The sequence below is a fragment of the Amaranthus tricolor genome, chromosome 11, assembly GCF_026212465.1.
Source record: "Amaranthus tricolor cultivar Red isolate AtriRed21 chromosome 11, ASM2621246v1, whole genome shotgun sequence".
NCBI classification, from domain to species: Eukaryota; Viridiplantae; Streptophyta; class Magnoliopsida; order Caryophyllales; family Amaranthaceae; genus Amaranthus; species Amaranthus tricolor.
In genome coordinates, this window is record NC_080057.1 from 21,842,084 (window position 1) to 21,860,830 (window position 18,747).

Consider the following 18,747-nt stretch of genomic DNA (forward strand, 5'->3'; position numbering starts at 1 on the left):
TGAGAATTGTGTGTTGGGTAGTGACACTGTGCCAGTTGGACATATTCACTTGACGTCCTCTGTGATTAACAATGTGATTAGGAATTGTGTTTCCAAAGACCCTTCGATTAAGGTGTCTGTCGTTCGATAGATGGTGAAAAATCGATTTGGGATAGAGGTCACTTATAAGCTAGCATGGGAGGATTCATATTCTCTTCTTCCACGCTTTTTGAAAGCGTTGCAACAATCTAACCCGGGCACAGTAGTTGAGTGGTTCTTTAAGGAAGACAATGACGCGGGTGTGTATGTACGTCCTAATATTAAAACCTTTCAACGTGTCTTTTGGGCCTTTAGACCTAGCATAAAGGGCTTTAAGTTTTGTAAACCTTTGATCGCCATTGACGGTACACACTTGTATGGTAAGTATCGTCATACCTTATTGACTGCGATTGCGCAAGATGGTGATAAGGGTATCTTTTCACTTGCATTTGCCTTGGTTGAGAAGGAATGCATAGCTGCGTGGTCTTGGTTTATGGCGTGTATTCGTAAGCATGTAACACAAAAGATGTGATTGTGTATTATCTCTGATAGACATACGGGCATTTTAGCGACCATGGAAGAGACGGAATGGCAACCACCATACGCACATCATAGGTTGTGCTTATGTCATTTGCTTAGTAACTTTAACCATGCTATAGGTAATGTTCAACTTAAGAAGTTGTTTGGTAGAACTACTGAGCAAAGACGACACGCTAAGATTGTTGAGGGCTTGAGGGCAATTGGGGTTGCGAAACGAGAGGCTCTGTTTTGGATTGATAAAGTAGGTGATATGTCTAAATGGTCACTGTGTCATGATGGGGGTCATAGGTATGGTGTGACTAGCACCAACTTAGCTGAGGTCTTCAACTTTGTAATGAAGGGCGTAAGGTTTTTGCCATTAACTACATTAGTTGAATTCACCTTCTATCGCGTCAACAACTACTTTGTGAAAAGACGCGAATGTTCTAGTACATAGATGACTGGAGGAAACATGTACACCTCTCATGCCACGAGGATTATTAGTAGAAACACCGAGAAGGCGAACTTCCATGAAATTGTTGCTTTCAATTACACAAGAGGAATATTCGAGGTTAAGATTGGGCGGGGAAATAGAGGATCGTCAAAGGGGTGCAAGATTCAAATTGTTGACTTGAATCAAAGGAAATGCACATGTAACAAATTGGAAATATACCACTTACCTTGTTCACATGCCGTGGTTCCTCTCCATCACTCGGCGATGGATGACACCACGAGGTTTCGTAGCTGCATCCCAGTATGCTCCTGCCGCGCCAATGATGACCTAATTCGTAATTATCCTTTCATGTTTAGTTGGTTACAAATACAACTTTCATAATATAATATTAACTTAACTAACATTTGATTGCAGGCACAAGGTGTGGTAGCGGTGATCCAATCGAGCCATGAGCTGCTCGTACGAGAGATTGCGCATAGCATGCTCCTTGGCACTCAGTTCCAGCACTTCATACCGGAAGTGGCTGAAGAGGCTTCACCTGTTGCTGGCGAGGTCTAAGTCTCGTCTCCTCCTCATGACGTTCATTTGGAGGAGGTGGATTTGTCCTACCCCGAACATGGTTCGGGGACCTCGCAGGCTGAGCCATCGCAATACTAATCACCTCCACTCCCCGAGCGACACACGAACGCCTCTTACTATCGTAGGAGGCGTAAGAGGCCATCACAGTTGGAGAGAGATGAGGATTAGTATATATTTTGTAATACATTGAACATTTGTGTATATTAAACATTTGTGGGATTTCGACATTTTGACATTTGTACATAGTTTGCAATGTATGTATATATGTTTATTGTTTTTATCATATTTTGAATATGAACCGAAGTTAATAAGCCTCATTAGTACATAGTTTCATCCATGCTCGGACTTTTGGCGAACAATCATCCATGCTCAGACTTGTTATGACTTGTGTTGATTACTTCATTGCAAATAGACGATGCCGATAATTCAACATAGTTTCATTAATAATAATTACAAATACATCGTTCATTCATGAAATAAAACCTTTACAACTTAAGAATACTTATTAAAATTTTTCAATATCCTCTCGGTTTCTTCACTCCTACGCGTCTTATCAATTGCTTCCCTTCTCAAGTTATATATCTCGGTTCTAAGCTCTTCATTGTCTTTGTTGAGCTTAATAATGATGTCTTTTTGCCATTTGGTGTCCTCCGGATCAACCCACCTAAAGTAGGTGCATCCCAAACCTTCATTTTCGAATAGTGGACATGCAACATATTGACGTCTAGGATCAAAATTGCTCCAATCGCGACCGTATTCAACTTCATGACCACAACGACAGTGCTCTTCCATTGAATATATGATGCTTTGACATATATAACTAAATTCAAATAAAAACATTAATTTGAAATTAATAAATAACTTTATATAAGATTATAAATGAACATATCAAAATAAACATAATTTACAAGAGCATACCTCAACTTAACTTCAAAAGTAAAGGATGGATAGAATAGAATTAACAAGGGTGATGTATTTATAGATCTTCACTCAACGGCTATATTTCAAAGCTACAACGGCTAATTTGAACAAAAACAACAAAGAAAAGTAAAAAAAAAGTCAAGGCTCAGTTCGCTGTTACTAACAGCGAACAAACTAGACCTGGTCAAACAAGGTCAAAGCTTTGTTCGCTGTTATTAACAACGAATAGAGCTTTGACCCTATTTGACCAAGTTTTAGCTTTGTTTGCTAACATCGAACACACTCTTTGTCTTTTTTGAACCCACTGCCTTTGTTCGTTGTTACTAAATGCGAATATCCCAAACTTCAAGTCTGGGAAAAAATTGCTTATATTGGGAAATAGTTTCAAAACTTTACTATAATTTGAATTTTTTAATATTTTTTTGCTTATTTGTTTCAAATTTTTCCATTTGGTAATTAATATTAAATGGTGGGAATTAAAATTGATTTGTGGTGTAAATTTTTTATGATATTTATTATATCATTTTCATGACAATGAAAGTTTGATTATAAAAAAGGTTTTTCATCAAAAATTTTCATTACCACCTAATACCCTATATTCAAATGGTAATGCATTAGAATGAATTTTGTGAAGAAAATGAGATTGTTGAAGGAGCATAACATAACCATTAGATTTTTCAAGAGATACCCCTATCAAAATTACACAAACTTTTCATTAGCATCCCTATCATTTAGTATCAATTATCAAACGGGTCGTATCATAACTGCTAGCAATTTTGAAATCTTGAATCTTTTTAACAGATGCCTCCTACACGTGATAAAATCAAGTCTACATAATAAACTTTAAAATATTTTAGAATAAAATCTCAACTTTAAAATAAATTCTAAAAGTTCCAACATTACAAAAACGAAGATTCAAATATAAAAAAAAAAAACCAACACAAAGGTAATAGTCTTGGATATACTCAATGCACACCAAAATAATCTGCACCACCACCAACCTTAAATCTAAAAAATATGAGCTAGAGAATCTATTTGAATAGAGTGGGAAATGAAAAATTAAATTTGTAAATAAAACATTAAAAAAATACATTCTAAAAATATTATAGATTAAATACGCTTTAAACCAATAGTATAAATACGTATAGAATAATACTCCCTAATCCCTACGGAATTCGCAAGTTCGCGTTGAAGTAGCCGTAAAGTGGGACCCATAAACATCTTCACACTTACTACAAGTTACGAGTACAGTGAATTAGTAACTGAGATCTTCATTTTGCAAATTGCAATTTGATATACAGTTAGATTTTTAAAATTTTAAAATAATTTAAGTGTCATTATATATCGAAAATAAGGAGTTACTCGTCTAATTACCAATTGGTTATAGTATATAATTATATCACACTTGTGTGCAATCAATTTTTTACTTAGGCGGACTTTTGACCGACAAATTTATCATCAATTTTCATTTTTTATTATATGTTTCTTGCAGCGCCATCTCGTTTAATTTTAGGCCCCAAAGCGAAAAATAAAAAAATCCTTAAAAACTTAAAACGTAACAAATTATATAATACTTTTTTTATTTTGTATTTTAATGTTTTAGCTATTTTATACTTATAAAAAATCCAAATAACACATATTAGGAAGCAAAAAATATAAATTATATATAATTTTAGGCTCCAAAAAAATTAGTGCACGGCCATGATTTCTTGTATCATTTTTCCCAAAGCAAATATATTTATTTCACCCCTACATTTTTATAGAAGTAGCAGGAAAAAGAATATAAAAAGGAACACTCACAGCTGTTTCTTAGTCTAATGTTTCACTCCTTTAGTCCACTTTCTATCAGCAAGCAAGCATAGAATACATAAAGTGTATGATATATAAAGACAAAGAAATAAGCTAAAGTTCATTACTTTGTGCTACTTTTGTCTTAAAAAAGGAGGGAAATTAAAGAGGACTTGTGTTTTATAGCTGCTCAAAGAACAACCCAAAATATATAATAATGGTGTTAAATAAACCCTTAAATTTGATATTTTTCTCTATTTTTTGGGGTTTTTTGGTCCTAAATTTGTTCATTATTGTAAATGCAATTGTGGGTTATGATCATCAAGCAATTACCATTAATGGGCAAAGAAGGATTCTTATTTCTGGGTCTATTCATTATCCTAGGAGTACTCCTGAGGTTTGAGTGAATCTTACCAATGTGCTTTCCTTTCAGTTATTAATTTCTACTTTTGTTGAGTTTAATCTTGTTACTTTTAATTTATTCTTGTGGGTATTTGTTATTTTTGTTATTTATTTGAAGATTTTAGTTTATTTTTTTATTGGTCTGCCTTCTTTCCCGTCCTTCTCATACTCTGCCTATGAACGGGACTCATTGGGGTGATGATCGATTCATTTTATGTATATTGGTCTGTCTTCTTTTCCATCCTGCCGAACCCTGTCCATGGGCGGGACTCGTTGGGATGATAATCGGTTCATTTTTGTGTATATTGGTACGCCATCTTTTTTGCCCTGTCGGGGCCCTGTCCATGGGCAGGACTCATTGGAATGATAATTAGTTTATTTTTGTGCATATTGGTTTGCTTTCTTTTCTGCCCTATTCGAACCCTGCTCATGGGTGGGACTCTTTGGGACGATGATGGGTTCATTTTTGTGTGTGGGGTTTCTTAATGCAGATGTGGCCAGATCTTATTCAAAAGGCTAAAGAAGGTGGTTTAGATGTAATTCAAACTTACGTTTTTTGGAATGGACATGAGCCTGAACAAGGAAAAGTAATTATCTCTTTCACATTACTACATTTTATTTTAATTCAAACTTTCTTCTTGTGTGATTATTTTCCTAATGTTTATTTCTTTATTTATGATTTTATTTCAATTTTTTTGGTGGGTTTTACTTGATAGTATTACTTTGAGGATAGGTATGACCTTGTGAAATTCATCAAGCTGATTCAACAAGCTGGTCTTTATGCTCATTTAAGAATTGGACCTTATGTTTGTGCAGAGTGGAACTTTGGGTAATTTCTTGTTACCATTTTCCTTATTCTATGATTTTTCTTATCGGAAAATCCTTATAGACAAGAGAAATGGAAAATTAATACTTGTTGCAAGGGGTGAGAATAGAATAATGAAAAAAAGCTTTCAACCACTAAGTTAACCCATACGGGCCATGATTCTCATTTCATGCATTAAATATTTTTTTTAATCATGCTAAGAATGAAGAAATCATGTAAACAATGAAAATGGAATTTTTTTTAGAAGGGTGATAGGAAAAAGTTAGGAAAAAGCAAAACAACATGTCTTGTATGAGACAGTTTCACCATGAGGCGAGGTCATATAGTAACTCATTCTTTATTTGATTACTTTAAGTTGAGTGATCACTTTAAAATTGTAGGCGATGACTTCAAGGTTATAAGTGATCACTTTAAGACAATAAGTATACATTGGGCCAACCCAATATAAATAGTCTCTCCATGAGACCGTTTTTATTTGAGAATTTGTGTAAGTGAAAGGTTTTGTCTATATTTATTGGCCTTCCTATTTTTAGGGGTTTTCCTGTTTGGTTGAAGTATGTTCCTGGCATCAGCTTCAGAACAGATAATGAACCTTTCAAGGTAAGCTGATATTTCATGATCATTTCTCACCCACAGTGTTACTAAACTTCTCTAGTGTAATAATTAATTGAATAATTTACGAATTACAGCTTTAAATTTTAGTACTTTTAAGAATACAACCTTAATATTATTTTTTGCGAATTGCACCCACCAAATTATCAAAGTCTACAACGTTCACAACCACTTAAACTAAAATCCGACCATTAAAATGAACGATTTGGCTTGAACGCTGTAGATTTTGATACTTTGGTAGCTTTAATTCGCAAAAACAAAACATTAAGGCTGTAATTCGCCAAGTACTAAACTATAAGGCTGTAATACGCAAATCATATAATAATTAGCTTATTTATTTAACATTCTTTATAAATTCATTATAATGTAATTTAGGCTGAAATGCAAAGATTCACTGAGAAGATAGTTAACATGATGAAAGCAGAAAAATTATTTGAGTCACAAGGTGGTCCAATTATTCTTTCTCAGGTATGTTTGTATGCAAAATTCCATATTGGTTCATTCTCATTCATCAATTCATTTCCCGTCATAAACTCGAAATCATTCAAAACGAGTTGACGAGTTCGAGTTTTGATTTTTCATTATTAAGTTTGATAACAGATTGAAAATGAATATGGGCCAATGGAGTATGAACTTGGTGCTCCTGGAAGAGCTTACAGTAATTGGGCAGCCAAAATGGCTGTGGGGTTAAGTACTGGTGTCCCATGGGTCATGTGTAAGCAGGATGATGCTCCAGACCCAATTGTAAGAATCTTAGAAACTTAAATGATTCTTTTGCTAGCTCATAAATGATTTTCATATTATTGTACTCTTAAATCGTGTATTTTTTATTTATGTAACATTACATATGATGTTTGCTACCAATATTCAACCGGAAACTACCTCTTTGTTAGCACTAACAAGTGTAGGGTTGCGTATATCTAACCCCTTAAACCCCGCCAAGGTGGAAGATACTTATCGCCATTCGGGTGCTGAAATAAAATGTTGTACTCTTAGGGTGCTTCTTATTTTCTGCAAATATGGTTGCTACTCGTTAAATCGTGTACTTTTTATTTATGTAATATAACTGTTGATGTTTTCTACCAAGAGTCAATCGAAAACAAGCTCTTTGTTATCACTAACAAGGCTAACATTGCTGGTTGCATACATCCGACCCCCTAAACCCCGCCAAGGTGGGAGCCACTTACCGCCATTCGGGTGCTGAAATAAAATGTTGTCGTACTCTTTGGGTTCTTATTTTCTTCAACTATGGTTGCTACTTCACTGCTGTAAATTTTGTTGTCTCCTTGTGTTGCCTAAATTTTTTGATAAAAGTGTAATTTTTGTGGCTTTGCACTTGGGGTTCATTCAATTTTTCCCGGTATCTTATCTGTCCGTCGTCTGGTGCTGGTGCTATTCACCGGTCTGATTGGCATAGTGATCATATTTCTATAGCTAATTTTGCTCATATTTTGTAGATTAACACCTGCAATGGTTTCTACTGTGATTACTTCTCACCAAATAAGGCTTATAAGCCAAAAATGTGGACGGAGGCTTGGACTGGATGGTGAGATCTCTATAACAACAAAGTAAATATGCTAAGGAACTAACTCGACTAACAATGAGATTCCTCGTTGACATGTACATTTGATCATGTTCTCAGGTATACTGAATTTGGGGGTCCGGTTCCAAGCAGACCAGCCGAAGATATGGCATTCGCTGTTGCTAGATTCATACAGAAAGGGGGGTCTTTTGTTAATTATTATATGGTGAGTCAATTTCTTTTCGCATTTACTTGTTGTGAGCTTCCATGTCTTTGTTTGTATACTTATAGTTCAATGTTTGTGTATCCAGTATCATGGCGGTACCAACTTTGGCAGAACTGCCGGTGGCCCTTTCATTGCTACTAGCTATGACTATGATGCTCCTCTCGATGAATTTGGTATGCATTGTTGTGCTCTTGCAGAAGTTAGTTCCTTCAGTTTTTTCAACTTGGTCTAAATGAACTAATTTTGAACAAGTTTATAAAGTAGATCCGTTTTTCAGGCGGCCAGATTTTGGGTCAGGTCATTTTTAGGCGGATTTTGGGTCAGCTTCGGGTTAGATAATATTGGGTCAGATCATTCCCGGTTTGGGTTGAGCCAACTGGTCTTGAGTTTTCTAAGGCGTTTTCAAAAAAGACATAAAAAAAGTATTTTGGTTTTTATTAAAACTTATTATTAAAAAGGACCAATATATTGCTTTTAAGGTTTCACAAAGATTTTAAAACTCGAACTACAAAAATTGACTAAAAGTAAAGTAGGTTCCTAATTGACAAATTTGTGGAAACAGGTTTAAATGGTCGGGTTTGGGTTTTGATCAGGTTTGATCCACTTTTTCGGGTTGGGTCTTTTATTTACATGATAAAAATCCCGGGTTATAACCCACCGACTATTGGCTGCGATTTCAGATCAATTTCGGGAATGATCAAAATTTTGACAGTATAAATTAATGTGTGGTTCGAGCACATGTCCTCTCTATCAATCTTGTTCTTATTACCTACAGCTACTGTATGCAATTGCAACTGTTAAATTATTCTGCCATTCTCAGGACTCCGAAAACAACCAAAATGGGGCCATTTAAAGGACTTGCATAGAGCTATAAAACTCTGTGAACCAGCTTTAGTTTCCAGTGATCCAACGGTTATCCGACTGGGAAGCAGTCAAGAGGTTAGCTTTCTGACTACTTACATTTCACAAATTTATGACTTTTTCTGGTGTAAGTTGTAGTATTTCATAATAATCATTAATACCAATCATCTATGATGCAGGCTCATGAATTCAAGTCGAAATCCGGAGCTTGTGCTGCATTCCTTGCAAATTATAATCCAAGTTCTTATGCAAAAGTGGCTTATGGGAATAATCACTACAACTTGCCCCCTTGGTCGATTAGCATTCTTCCCGATTGCAAAAACACTGTCTACAATACTGCGAGGGTGAGTAAATTGTCTTTACATTCTTATATTCCAAGTTCCAACAGCTGGGCCTTGGTCGATACATAAACTAAAAGAACAAGAAGAATAATAAGCTCAAGAGTTAAACATTTACAGGGTTATATGTGATTATGTTATACCAACGCAACCAGCAACGACCATGAAGGTCTATCACAGGCGCAAGAACAAGTAGCTGAAAATAGCAAAAATGAGTAATGATGAGGTGGCAAATTCTGTTAAGAAGTATATATTAGAAAGGCATCTTTTATAACCAATCTTTACAGCAGCAAGTTTGTTAATCCTTGTTTAGCTATAAATATATGATGTAATAATGAGATTGGGAGATATGAAAATATACACACTAATCTTCTCCATACTTACTCTAAATTCCCTGTATTCTTCTTCTCATTCTCTTTTCTCTCTGATCCTCATCCCCTTCTTTTCTCTTCTCTCTCTCTTCTCTTTCTCCATTACTGTAACTGTTGGTTTCACCACAATTGGTATCAGAGCAAGTGAAATTCACCCTCGAAATGGGCAATCCCACGAATCAACAACGCATTGAGCATCTTGAGCAAGAATTCGATGAATTGTCTCGGCGAATTTCGGCCTAAATTCACTCATGTTGCAAATGGAGGAACGAATGGCGGTGAATCAGGCTGCCGTGGAGTCGAAATGTGCTGAATTGGATAAATCCATGGCTATAATGGTAGAAAACCAACTGAAGTTGCAAGAAGCCCTAAATCAATTGTTACAAGGAACTCAGAGGCCCCAAAATCGTCCAAGTATTCTCGGGAATCCACCTCCAACTCCACGAACTAGGGGAACACCGATGTCAAACACTGGTTGGAGCCCTAATATTGAGTTACCGGATTATCTTATGGAGGAGGCAGGTGGAAGCAACCTCAATCAAGGGAGCTGGAAGGTTCGTTGAGTAGAATTATCCACTTACTCTGGCGGTAACCCAGACGAGTGGATACTCAGAGCTGAAAGGTACTTATCTTACTATAATCTTACTGAAGAAGCAAAGCTAGAGGCAGCTGCCATTAGTATGGAGGGTGATGCACAATTTTGGTTTCAATGGGAAGACCAAGACAATCCTATAACTAAATGGCGAAATTTTAAAATGCTTCTATTAAGGCGATTTCGTCCTCATAACCAAGGTGGTTTAGTGGAGTGATGGTTGGCAGTTAAGCATGTTCATCGAGTAGAGGATTACTGTAAAACCTTTATAGAGAAGATGAACCCTCTAGGCAAAGTACCGGTGGATATTTCTTTAGGAGTTTTTATGTTTGGGCTAAAGGAATCAGTTAGTAGTGAGCTCAGACTCATGGACCCTACTAATCTAAAAATTGCTATGGAGTGGGCTGAAAAAATAGAGCAAAAGGATTGGACCAAATCCTATTATGGGAGAACTAGAAAGCAGAATCAATGGGGGCCCACATATTCCACCCAAATTTCAAAACCATACCCACAAACACATGACCCACCCTATTTTCCCAAACCTCTTTCTTCAGCTAAACCTAACTCACCCCCTCCCAAACACAACCCAGACACACGAATTAAACAATTACCTTTAACTGATAAAGAGATGCGTGAGAAACGGTCTCGAGGAGTGTGCTTTAAATGTGATGAACGGTGGTCGTGTAATCATGTCTGTAGAAACAAGGAATTCCGATTGATTTTGCTTTGAGGATGAAGATGAAATTGACGAGGAAAGAGTGGAGGAAGAGCCGAGCCATAGTGATTCCGAGGACCCTATGACGGGTATATCATTGCAATCGCTGATCGGCTTTACAAATCCCAAAACCATGAAATAGGTAGGTCAAATTGAGGGCAAGGAGGTCTTGGTATTAATTGACTCGGGGACGACGAGTAATTTTATTTCCACCACTAGGGAGAAACAACTGGTGCTGGAGATATCACTGCGTAAGGCGTTTGGAGTCACTTTAGGCACTGGGCTAGAAGTTTTTGGTGATGGTATCTATGCTAAGTTGCGGTTAACCTTGCAAGGCATCGAGATTTGTGACCGGTTTTTTGCTCTTGAATTGGGAAGTTTGGATATCATTTTAGGAGTTCAATGGCTAGAAAAATTGGGGACAGTAACGGTCAAATGGAAAAATCAGATTATGAGATTTTTATGGGAAGGACAACCGATTACACTAATGGGAGACGCTTCACTTCAATGCTCCAAAATTCCCTTAAAGACCATGGTGAAGACCTTAAGGGCTGAGAAGCATGGTATTTTAATAGAGTGCAATGGCTTGATTAAATCAGAAACTGCTTCAAAACAACCTACCCAAATTCCTGATTTCCTAACCCCCATCTTAGCCAAATATCCCCAAGTAACCCAACCTCTAATACATTTACCCCCACACCGTTCCCATGATCATGCCATCCATCTTAAAGAAGGCAGTGATCCTATTAGCATTCGGCCATATCGATATCCCTATGCACAGAAAACTGAAATAGAACGCATGGTCCAAGATATGCTTAAGGCCGGTATTATTCAACCCTTTACTAGCCCTTTTGCTAGCCCTGTTATCTTAGTCAAGAAGAAGGATGGTTCGTGGTGTTTTTGCGTTGATTATCGAGCCTTGAATAAGGTGATGGTGCCCAATAAATTTCCCATACCGGTTATTGATGAGTTATTGGATGAATTGGAGGGAGCCATTTTCTTTACTAAGCTTGATTAAAAATCGGGCTATCACCAGATTCGTTTGACGGCCGAAGATGTTTCCAAAATTGCTTTACGCACTCATAAAGGCCATTATGAATTTTTGGTCATGTCGTTTGGTCTCACCAACGCCCCAGCTACTTTTCAATCTCTTATGAATGAGGTATTTCGACCATATCTACGCAAATTTGTACTTGTTTTCTTTGATGATATTTTGATTTACAGCCCAGATGAGGAGACTCATAGGTCTCATGTGGACTTGGTTCTTCGCACATTGGTTACTCATTCCCTGGTTATTAGCGAGAGTAAATTTAGTTTTGGTGTACAGCAGATAGCATATTTGGGTCATGTTATTTCAGCCCAAGGGGTGGCTATTGATCCAGAGAAGATTTCAGCTATTACATAGTGGCCTAAACCCAAACTCTCCGTGAACTTCGAGGCTTCCTGGGCCTCACCAGATATTATCGTCGTTTTGTCTCGGGGTATGCCCACAACGCCAAGAAACTTACTGATTTGTTGAAGAAGGAGGCCTTCGTTTGGGATGATACAGTAACTGAGGCTTTTGAGGCTCTCAAACAAGCCATGACCCAAGTCCCTGTATTAGCTATGCCGGATTTTTCTAAAATTTTCGTGGTGGAGACGGATGCATCGGGTCATGATATTGGAGCAGTTCTACTTCAAGAAAACCACCCAATTGCCTATTTCAGCCGTTCCTTAGGCATACGAGCCCAGCAGAAGCCCATATATAAACGTGAGTTGATGGCTATTGTCTTCTCTATCTTACGGTGGAAACATTATTTGATGGGTCGAAAGTTTGTGGTACGTACTGATCAATTCAGCCTCAAATTCATTCTGGAACAACATGAGATTGGGGCCGAATACCAAAAATGGGCTATGAAATTGATGGGCTTTGATTTTACGATCGTTTACAAACCCGATAGAAGTAATACCTTCGCTGACGCCTTGTCACGACGTGAGGGAGAACCAACAAATATGATCACATTATGTACATCTGTGAGTTCAATCTCTATTAATTGGGACTTATTGATGAAGGAAGTACAAGCCGATTCTACCTTGTCCAAAATTTATCAAGCTGTGACTAGCGGCGATGCTATTCCTATCGGCTTTACCATACACCAAGGTAAACTCTTCTATAAAGTGCGGTTTGTGCTAGCCAGAGCTTCTCCATTCATTCCAATTCTCTTAAAGAGTACCACGATACTCCCTTTAATGGTCACGGTGGTGAAGTGAAGACATATCAGCGCATTGCCATGAAATGGTATTGGGAGGGTATGCGATGTCAGATTACTCAATATGTGCGTCAGTGTGCTATTTGCCAACAACAAAAAGCATCTTATCAAACCCCCGCTGGGCTCCTCCAACCCCTCCCTATCAGTACTTGTGTGTGGGAAAATATTACTATGGATTTGTGGAAGGCCTTCCAAAATCCGACGGCCTTGACACGGTATTGGTGGTAGTAGACCGTTTCACCAAGTATGCTCACTTTTTGGGTTTGAAGCATCCCTTTTCTGCTTCTACTGTTGCTGCTTTATTTTTAAAGGAAATAGTCCGTTTCATGGTTTTCCTTCTTCGATTGTGTCGGATCGTGATCGAATCTTCTTGAGCTCTTTTTAGCGTGAACTTTTCCGTTTGCAAGGGACTAACTTAGTCTTAACACGGCCTTTCACCCACAAACCGATGGCCAATCTAAAATTGTTAACAAGGCTCTTGAAACCTTCTTGCGGTGTTTCATTAATGGCCAACCCAAGCATTGGGAAAAATGGCTATCATGGGCTGAATTTTGTTACAACACCGCCCCTCATGCCACTATCATGATGACTCCATTCCAGGCTTTATATGGGCGACCTCCTCCTCACCTCGTCTGTTTTGGTAACTCTCGTACCCAGGTCGATAGTTTGGAACAACTTCTAAAGGAATGGGATGCCATGCTCGATGAAATTGAGTTCAATTTGATCAAAGGGCAACAAGCTATGAAGTACAATGCTGATTTGAAGCGTCGGGAAGTCTCTTTTGTGGAAGGTGATTTGGTGTTCCTCAAGCTTCAACCCTATCGGCAACGTTCCTTGGCCAAACGATCTAATGAAAAATTGGCTCCTCGTTTCTTTGGTCTATACTCTGTTCTCCAGAAAATAGGCTATTCTCCTTTTATGGTTTGTGTGTAGTAAACTCTCTTTGTTGTGCACAAACCCAATAACAAATTTATTTGGGAGTGTGTAGATTGATAGAGTATGAAACATATTATGAGACTACAAATATCAGCTTAGGCTTTTGGTTTAATTGGTTCCCTAACAGAGATAGAATAGTTAGAGCCAGGTATTACATTTTGTATGCGGAATGTTGATATAATTAGTATAATTGCCCTTGTTGCAGGTTGGAGCCCAAAGTGCACAAATGAAGTTCACTCCAGTGTACCAACACTTCTCATGGCAATCATACAATGAGGAGACAACTTCAACTGATGACAATACGTTTTCGGTCGTGGGTTTATTAGAACAAGTTAATACTACAAGAGATAGGACTGATTACTTGTGGTATATGACTGAGTGAGTACTCGTGCATATAAACTTCCTTCTAATTTAGGAATTTTCTTACATCATTTAGTTAAATCGTGTGCACTTTTCATTTACGTGTAGTTGCACATGATGTTTGCTATCAAGGGTCAGTCGGAAACAATCTCTTTGTTAGTCTTATCACTAACAAGGGTAAGATTGCATACATCTGACCTCCAAACCCCAACTTAAATGGGAGTCATTTAATGGCGTTTCGGTAATGGAACATTGTTGTATTCGGTTTACATTTCTCATACTTGTGTGTTGTTCTCTTACAGAGTCAACATTGATCCTGGTGAAGGATTCTTGACGAGTGGAAAATGGCCAATTCTTAACGTTATGTCAGCTGGACATGCTTTGTATGTTTTCATCAATGGAAATTTAGCTGGTAACTATGATATCTTTTAACTTCAATTATGCAAAATCTATCCCAATAGCATCTCAAAGATTATGGAATCTTATTTCCTAGACAGACACAAAAGAAGTATGTATTAAGTTCATTTACTATCTCTTCGTTTGTGACATGGAATGAAAATGAGCCGGGTCCACAGTCCATTACATAACAGCTGCTTTAGAATGGATTTTGAGCTTATTGATCCACAAAGTACCATTGCATAACATTTGATAACTTATGAAGTAATAGCCACTATAAGTGGTTATTTTAACATTTTAGCTATTAACTTTTTTTAAAAATGTGTTTGGTTCAAAGGTCTATATAATTCTAGAAAAGTTGAATTATTATGATAAAATGGATTTTATTTAAGCTAACAATTCACATTGTGATGTCTGAGAAACCAGTCGTAACACCACGAGGGGTCGCGTCCGCGCCATAGTGACCGCGCAATCGCGACAACTTCCATGATTTTTTCTTATGAGCTCTACTCACACGTAACTAATTGATTGTTGATTTTTGCTAAGTTAAATGACATAACTTTCTTTTTTTTCTTTTTGTGGTAGATACTGCATATGGAAGTCTTGAATTTCCAAAGGTTACTTTCAGTGAAGGTGTGAATTTGAGGGCTGGAATCAACAAAATCTCATTACTAAGCCTTGCTGTTGGGTTACCGGTGTGTTCTCTGTTGCTCACACTTATAAGATAATTTGTCAAATGCACTTGGTCATGTATATATCATAGTGTCACATGATTTGTTAAATTTTCTCGTAAATCGCAATAAAAAATGCGAAGTACGGTCAGTTGTAGGCTATTATTTGGTCATTTTGAGCGAATTGCGAATAGCCAATGAATTATGTAACATTGATTCTATCACAACTGTCTACCATGATACTTTTCCCTCTAAATTACTAAATAGTTCTTTTTTGTCAGAATGTTGGCCCTAATTTTGAGCGGTGGAATGCTGGTGTTCTTGGTCCTGTTTCTTTAAGCGGTCTGAACGAGGGGAGGAGGGACTTGACATGGCAAAAATGGTCATACAAGGTGCAATCCGTTTTCATGAACTGGTGTTAGTTATCTTGGAAAATAACTCACATGTGATCCGACATCGAAGAATTAGAGAGAGGTTGACAAACATATATACGTGATGTGCCACTCCTTCTAATACCAATTGGTTTAGGATGGAATCTCATCGGGTTTGTATGCAGTCAACTCTCCTCTTATGCGGGTGTTGTTGTGTACAAGCCCAATAACAAATATAGAAAGTTTTCGTCCATCGTTTTATTTTATACTATTCTCATTTGGTTTCCTCTTAGATTGGGATGAAGGGAGAATCCTTGAATCTACATTCGCTTACAGGCGTCTCCAATGTTGAGTGGATCGAGGGCAAGTTTTTAGCTCAAAGACAGCCGTTGACATGGTACAAAGTGAGTTTTCAAACCTTTAACTTCGACATAACATTTTTGTGAACCGGATATTATTTAAATAGGCATTATTCGGTCGATGATTTCAGACTACTTTTAATGCTCCATCTGGAAATGAACCCCTTGCTTTAGATATGGGTGCAATGGGTAAGGGTCAAGTATGGATTAACGGACATAATATTGGACGTTATTGGCCTGCTTATGTAGCAAAAGGTTCGTGTAGCGACTGTAGCTATGCGGGGTATTTTAGTGAGAAGAAATGCTTAAGCTATTGTGGAGATGCTTCTCAAAGATGGTGAGTAAAATACTTGGAACTCTGCTCCATTCTATAGTCCCCATAAAAAGAGTACTCCTGAACGGTATTACATGATTCGCCGGCTAATAAGCTTTTTTGCAATTCGCTCTAAATGACCCAAAAATAGCTTAAAGTTAAACCGACCTTAATTCACTTTTTTTGATTCGTCATTCACGAGGAGATTAGAAAATCTATGACATTGTTCTTGGATAATAAATTCTTACGATCACATTGAATCATTGATATGTTCGTTATTTCGATGTACCAAAGATTAATAATTCCTTGGTTTCGAATTATAGTGGATTATATGGCTTATTAAATCATGTGCACTTCTTTTTTATGTGAAGTTGCAAGTAATATCTGCTACCGGGAGTCGATTGGAAACAACCTCTTTGTTATCATTAACTAAGGTAAGGTTATGCGCATTCAACCTTCTCAAATTTCGCTTAGGTGAGTCACTTAATGGTATTGGGGTATAGAATATAGCATTGAATCATTGATAAAACTTGAGATTAACACCATCATCGTTTTTCATAATTCTATGTTCGACCAATGACAAAGATGATTTCAGGTACCACGTTCCTCGGTCATGGCTGAAGCCAACCGGAAATCTGATGGTTGTATTTGAAGAAATGGGTGGAGACCCAAACTACATATCTTTGATGAAGAAAGAAATAAGCAGTATTTGTTCCGACATGAACGAGTGGCAACCGAACCTCGTAAATTGGCATTTGAAATCTTCTAGGAGGATCAACAAACCATTGCGACCAAAGGCTAACCTATGGTGTGCTCCTGGTCAGAAGATATCCTCTATTAAGTTCGCGAGTTTTGGTACACCGGAAGGATCTTGTGGAAGTTATAGACAAGGAAGCTGTCACGCTCACAAGTCCTACGATATATTCGAAAGGGTATGTTCACCTTGCCTTAAAAATTTAGGAGTATAGAATTTTCATTTTGTCTGATCCCCTATCATACCCTTAGAATGGAAATGAGGTTGTTCCGTTACATAATGCCACTTTATATTGGATTTTGAGCTTACGAAACTGTAAACCCCATTACATAACCTATTATTCAAAAACATGGAGTAACAACCATAATAATTTGCTATTCTAACATATCCAGGGGCGGAGCAAAGATTTTACAGACCCTATTTATTTTTTGCGATGTCTTATAAAATGGGCCCCTCCATTATATTAAAAGATAAAAAAATTTCCACTTCGAGAAAAATAATTTAAGACAAAATGTATTGTATGTTGCAACATTATATTACTTCAAATATAAAAAAGGTTTACTAACAAATCACTTAAAAGGTGTTGCTCAAAACCGGTTCTGAATAGCACCATTAAATAATTGAGGCCGGCCCCTTATCTCTGGGGCCCTAGGCGGTTGGTTACCCTGGATAGCCTAAGAACCGGCCTTGGCGTTAACAACATCACGACTATTATCGCGTTCGCAACTTGCGCCTCATTCAGGGCTTGTTCGCCAGGTTGAGTTAGGGCTTTGAGCATGGCAGTATGCTGTGCTGCCCTTTTGTCCTGTTAGTAAAAATTTCAATCCTTGGTCCATGTTTGCTAGGCTGCTCACTTCTATAATTTGAATCCATCGGACGACATCAGTCTTCTTCTAGCTGAAATTTAGCTTCTTGTGTGTTCAGGATTGTGTTGGTCAAGCGGGTTGTGCAATAACTGTTGAGCCCGAGCTATTTGGGGGTGATCCATGTCCTAGTGTTATGAAAAAACTTGCTGTCGAGGCTATTTGCAGCTGATGTGTGGCGCTATCATGATCTTGTGAGGAAAGCCTTGGAGCTCTCCGATTCTTTCGATAATTAAGTTCGGGTTTTGCAACGTTTCCTCTTATTTTTCGTTCGTACACACCATATTGATCCATTTTGGCTTTTGAGTACTTGGTGAAGTTGTGCAAACTTGCAACACACTCAAGTCCAAAGCATGTACAAAAACCATAGATGCACTCCATTTTTGTGATCAAAAAAAGAAGTGAAAACATGAATTAGTTGTGTAGACTCTTATGAGTAGGAGTAGGGGACTCTAGCACATTGAGATGAATTACTACCATGTTGTTTCTTTTTGAATTTGCTACTAAAAGTGTCATTTTTTTCTCATAATATGTAATTTTCAGTAGCAAACTCAGAGGGACAGAAGATTAGTTATTTTCATAGTAGAGTCTATTTTTGAGTGCTTTTTAGTTGCTATAATAATTGTAATGAAAAACAATATCTAAGGTAATATTCGGGAATATGTAATTCTTTATCTAAAAACATTTGCAAATAATATAACCAAGAATTGCATTTTTTTTTCTGTTGGAGT

At 37.4% G+C, this 18,747-nt stretch overlaps 2 protein-coding genes across 5 annotated transcripts; both read left to right on the forward strand.

Moving 5' to 3' along the window:
- The first annotated feature begins 130 nt into the window (after nucleotides 1-130).
- Nucleotides 131-550, forward strand: LOC130826664 (uncharacterized). The gene has a single exon (XM_057692233.1). It carries the CDS (start codon nucleotides 131-133, stop codon nucleotides 548-550), a length of 420 nt encoding a protein of 139 aa, XP_057548216.1.
- Nucleotides 551-4,286: 3,736 nt separating this feature from the next.
- Nucleotides 4,287-18,747, forward strand: LOC130827903 (beta-galactosidase 1-like). 4 transcript variants are annotated; one of them, XR_009047251.1, is made up of 19 exons: nucleotides 4,289-4,676; nucleotides 5,173-5,268; nucleotides 5,398-5,510; nucleotides 6,041-6,107; nucleotides 6,495-6,587; nucleotides 6,720-6,863; nucleotides 7,577-7,665; nucleotides 7,762-7,867; nucleotides 7,953-8,040; nucleotides 8,688-8,806; nucleotides 8,908-9,072; nucleotides 14,135-14,307; nucleotides 14,592-14,701; nucleotides 15,271-15,380; nucleotides 15,638-15,748; nucleotides 16,021-16,131; nucleotides 16,218-16,423; nucleotides 16,771-16,833; nucleotides 16,995-17,082. XR_009047251.1 is itself a non-coding variant. In XM_057693798.1 (19 exons), the coding sequence occupies exons 1-19, from the start codon at nucleotides 4,497-4,499 to the stop codon at nucleotides 18,186-18,188; spliced, it is 2,529 nt and encodes an 842-aa protein (XP_057549781.1). In that variant the 5' UTR covers nucleotides 4,291-4,496; the 3' UTR covers nucleotides 18,189-18,747. The 4 variants fall into 4 exon arrangements, 3 of the variants coding, with proteins under 3 accessions (XP_057549783.1, XP_057549781.1, XP_057549782.1); XM_057693798.1 differs by lacking the exon at nucleotides 16,771-16,833 and adding an exon at nucleotides 18,078-18,747 and having other exon boundaries at nucleotides 4,291-4,676; nucleotides 16,995-17,331; XM_057693799.1 differs by lacking the exon at nucleotides 16,771-16,833 and adding an exon at nucleotides 18,078-18,721 and having other exon boundaries at nucleotides 4,535-4,676; nucleotides 5,415-5,510; nucleotides 16,995-17,331.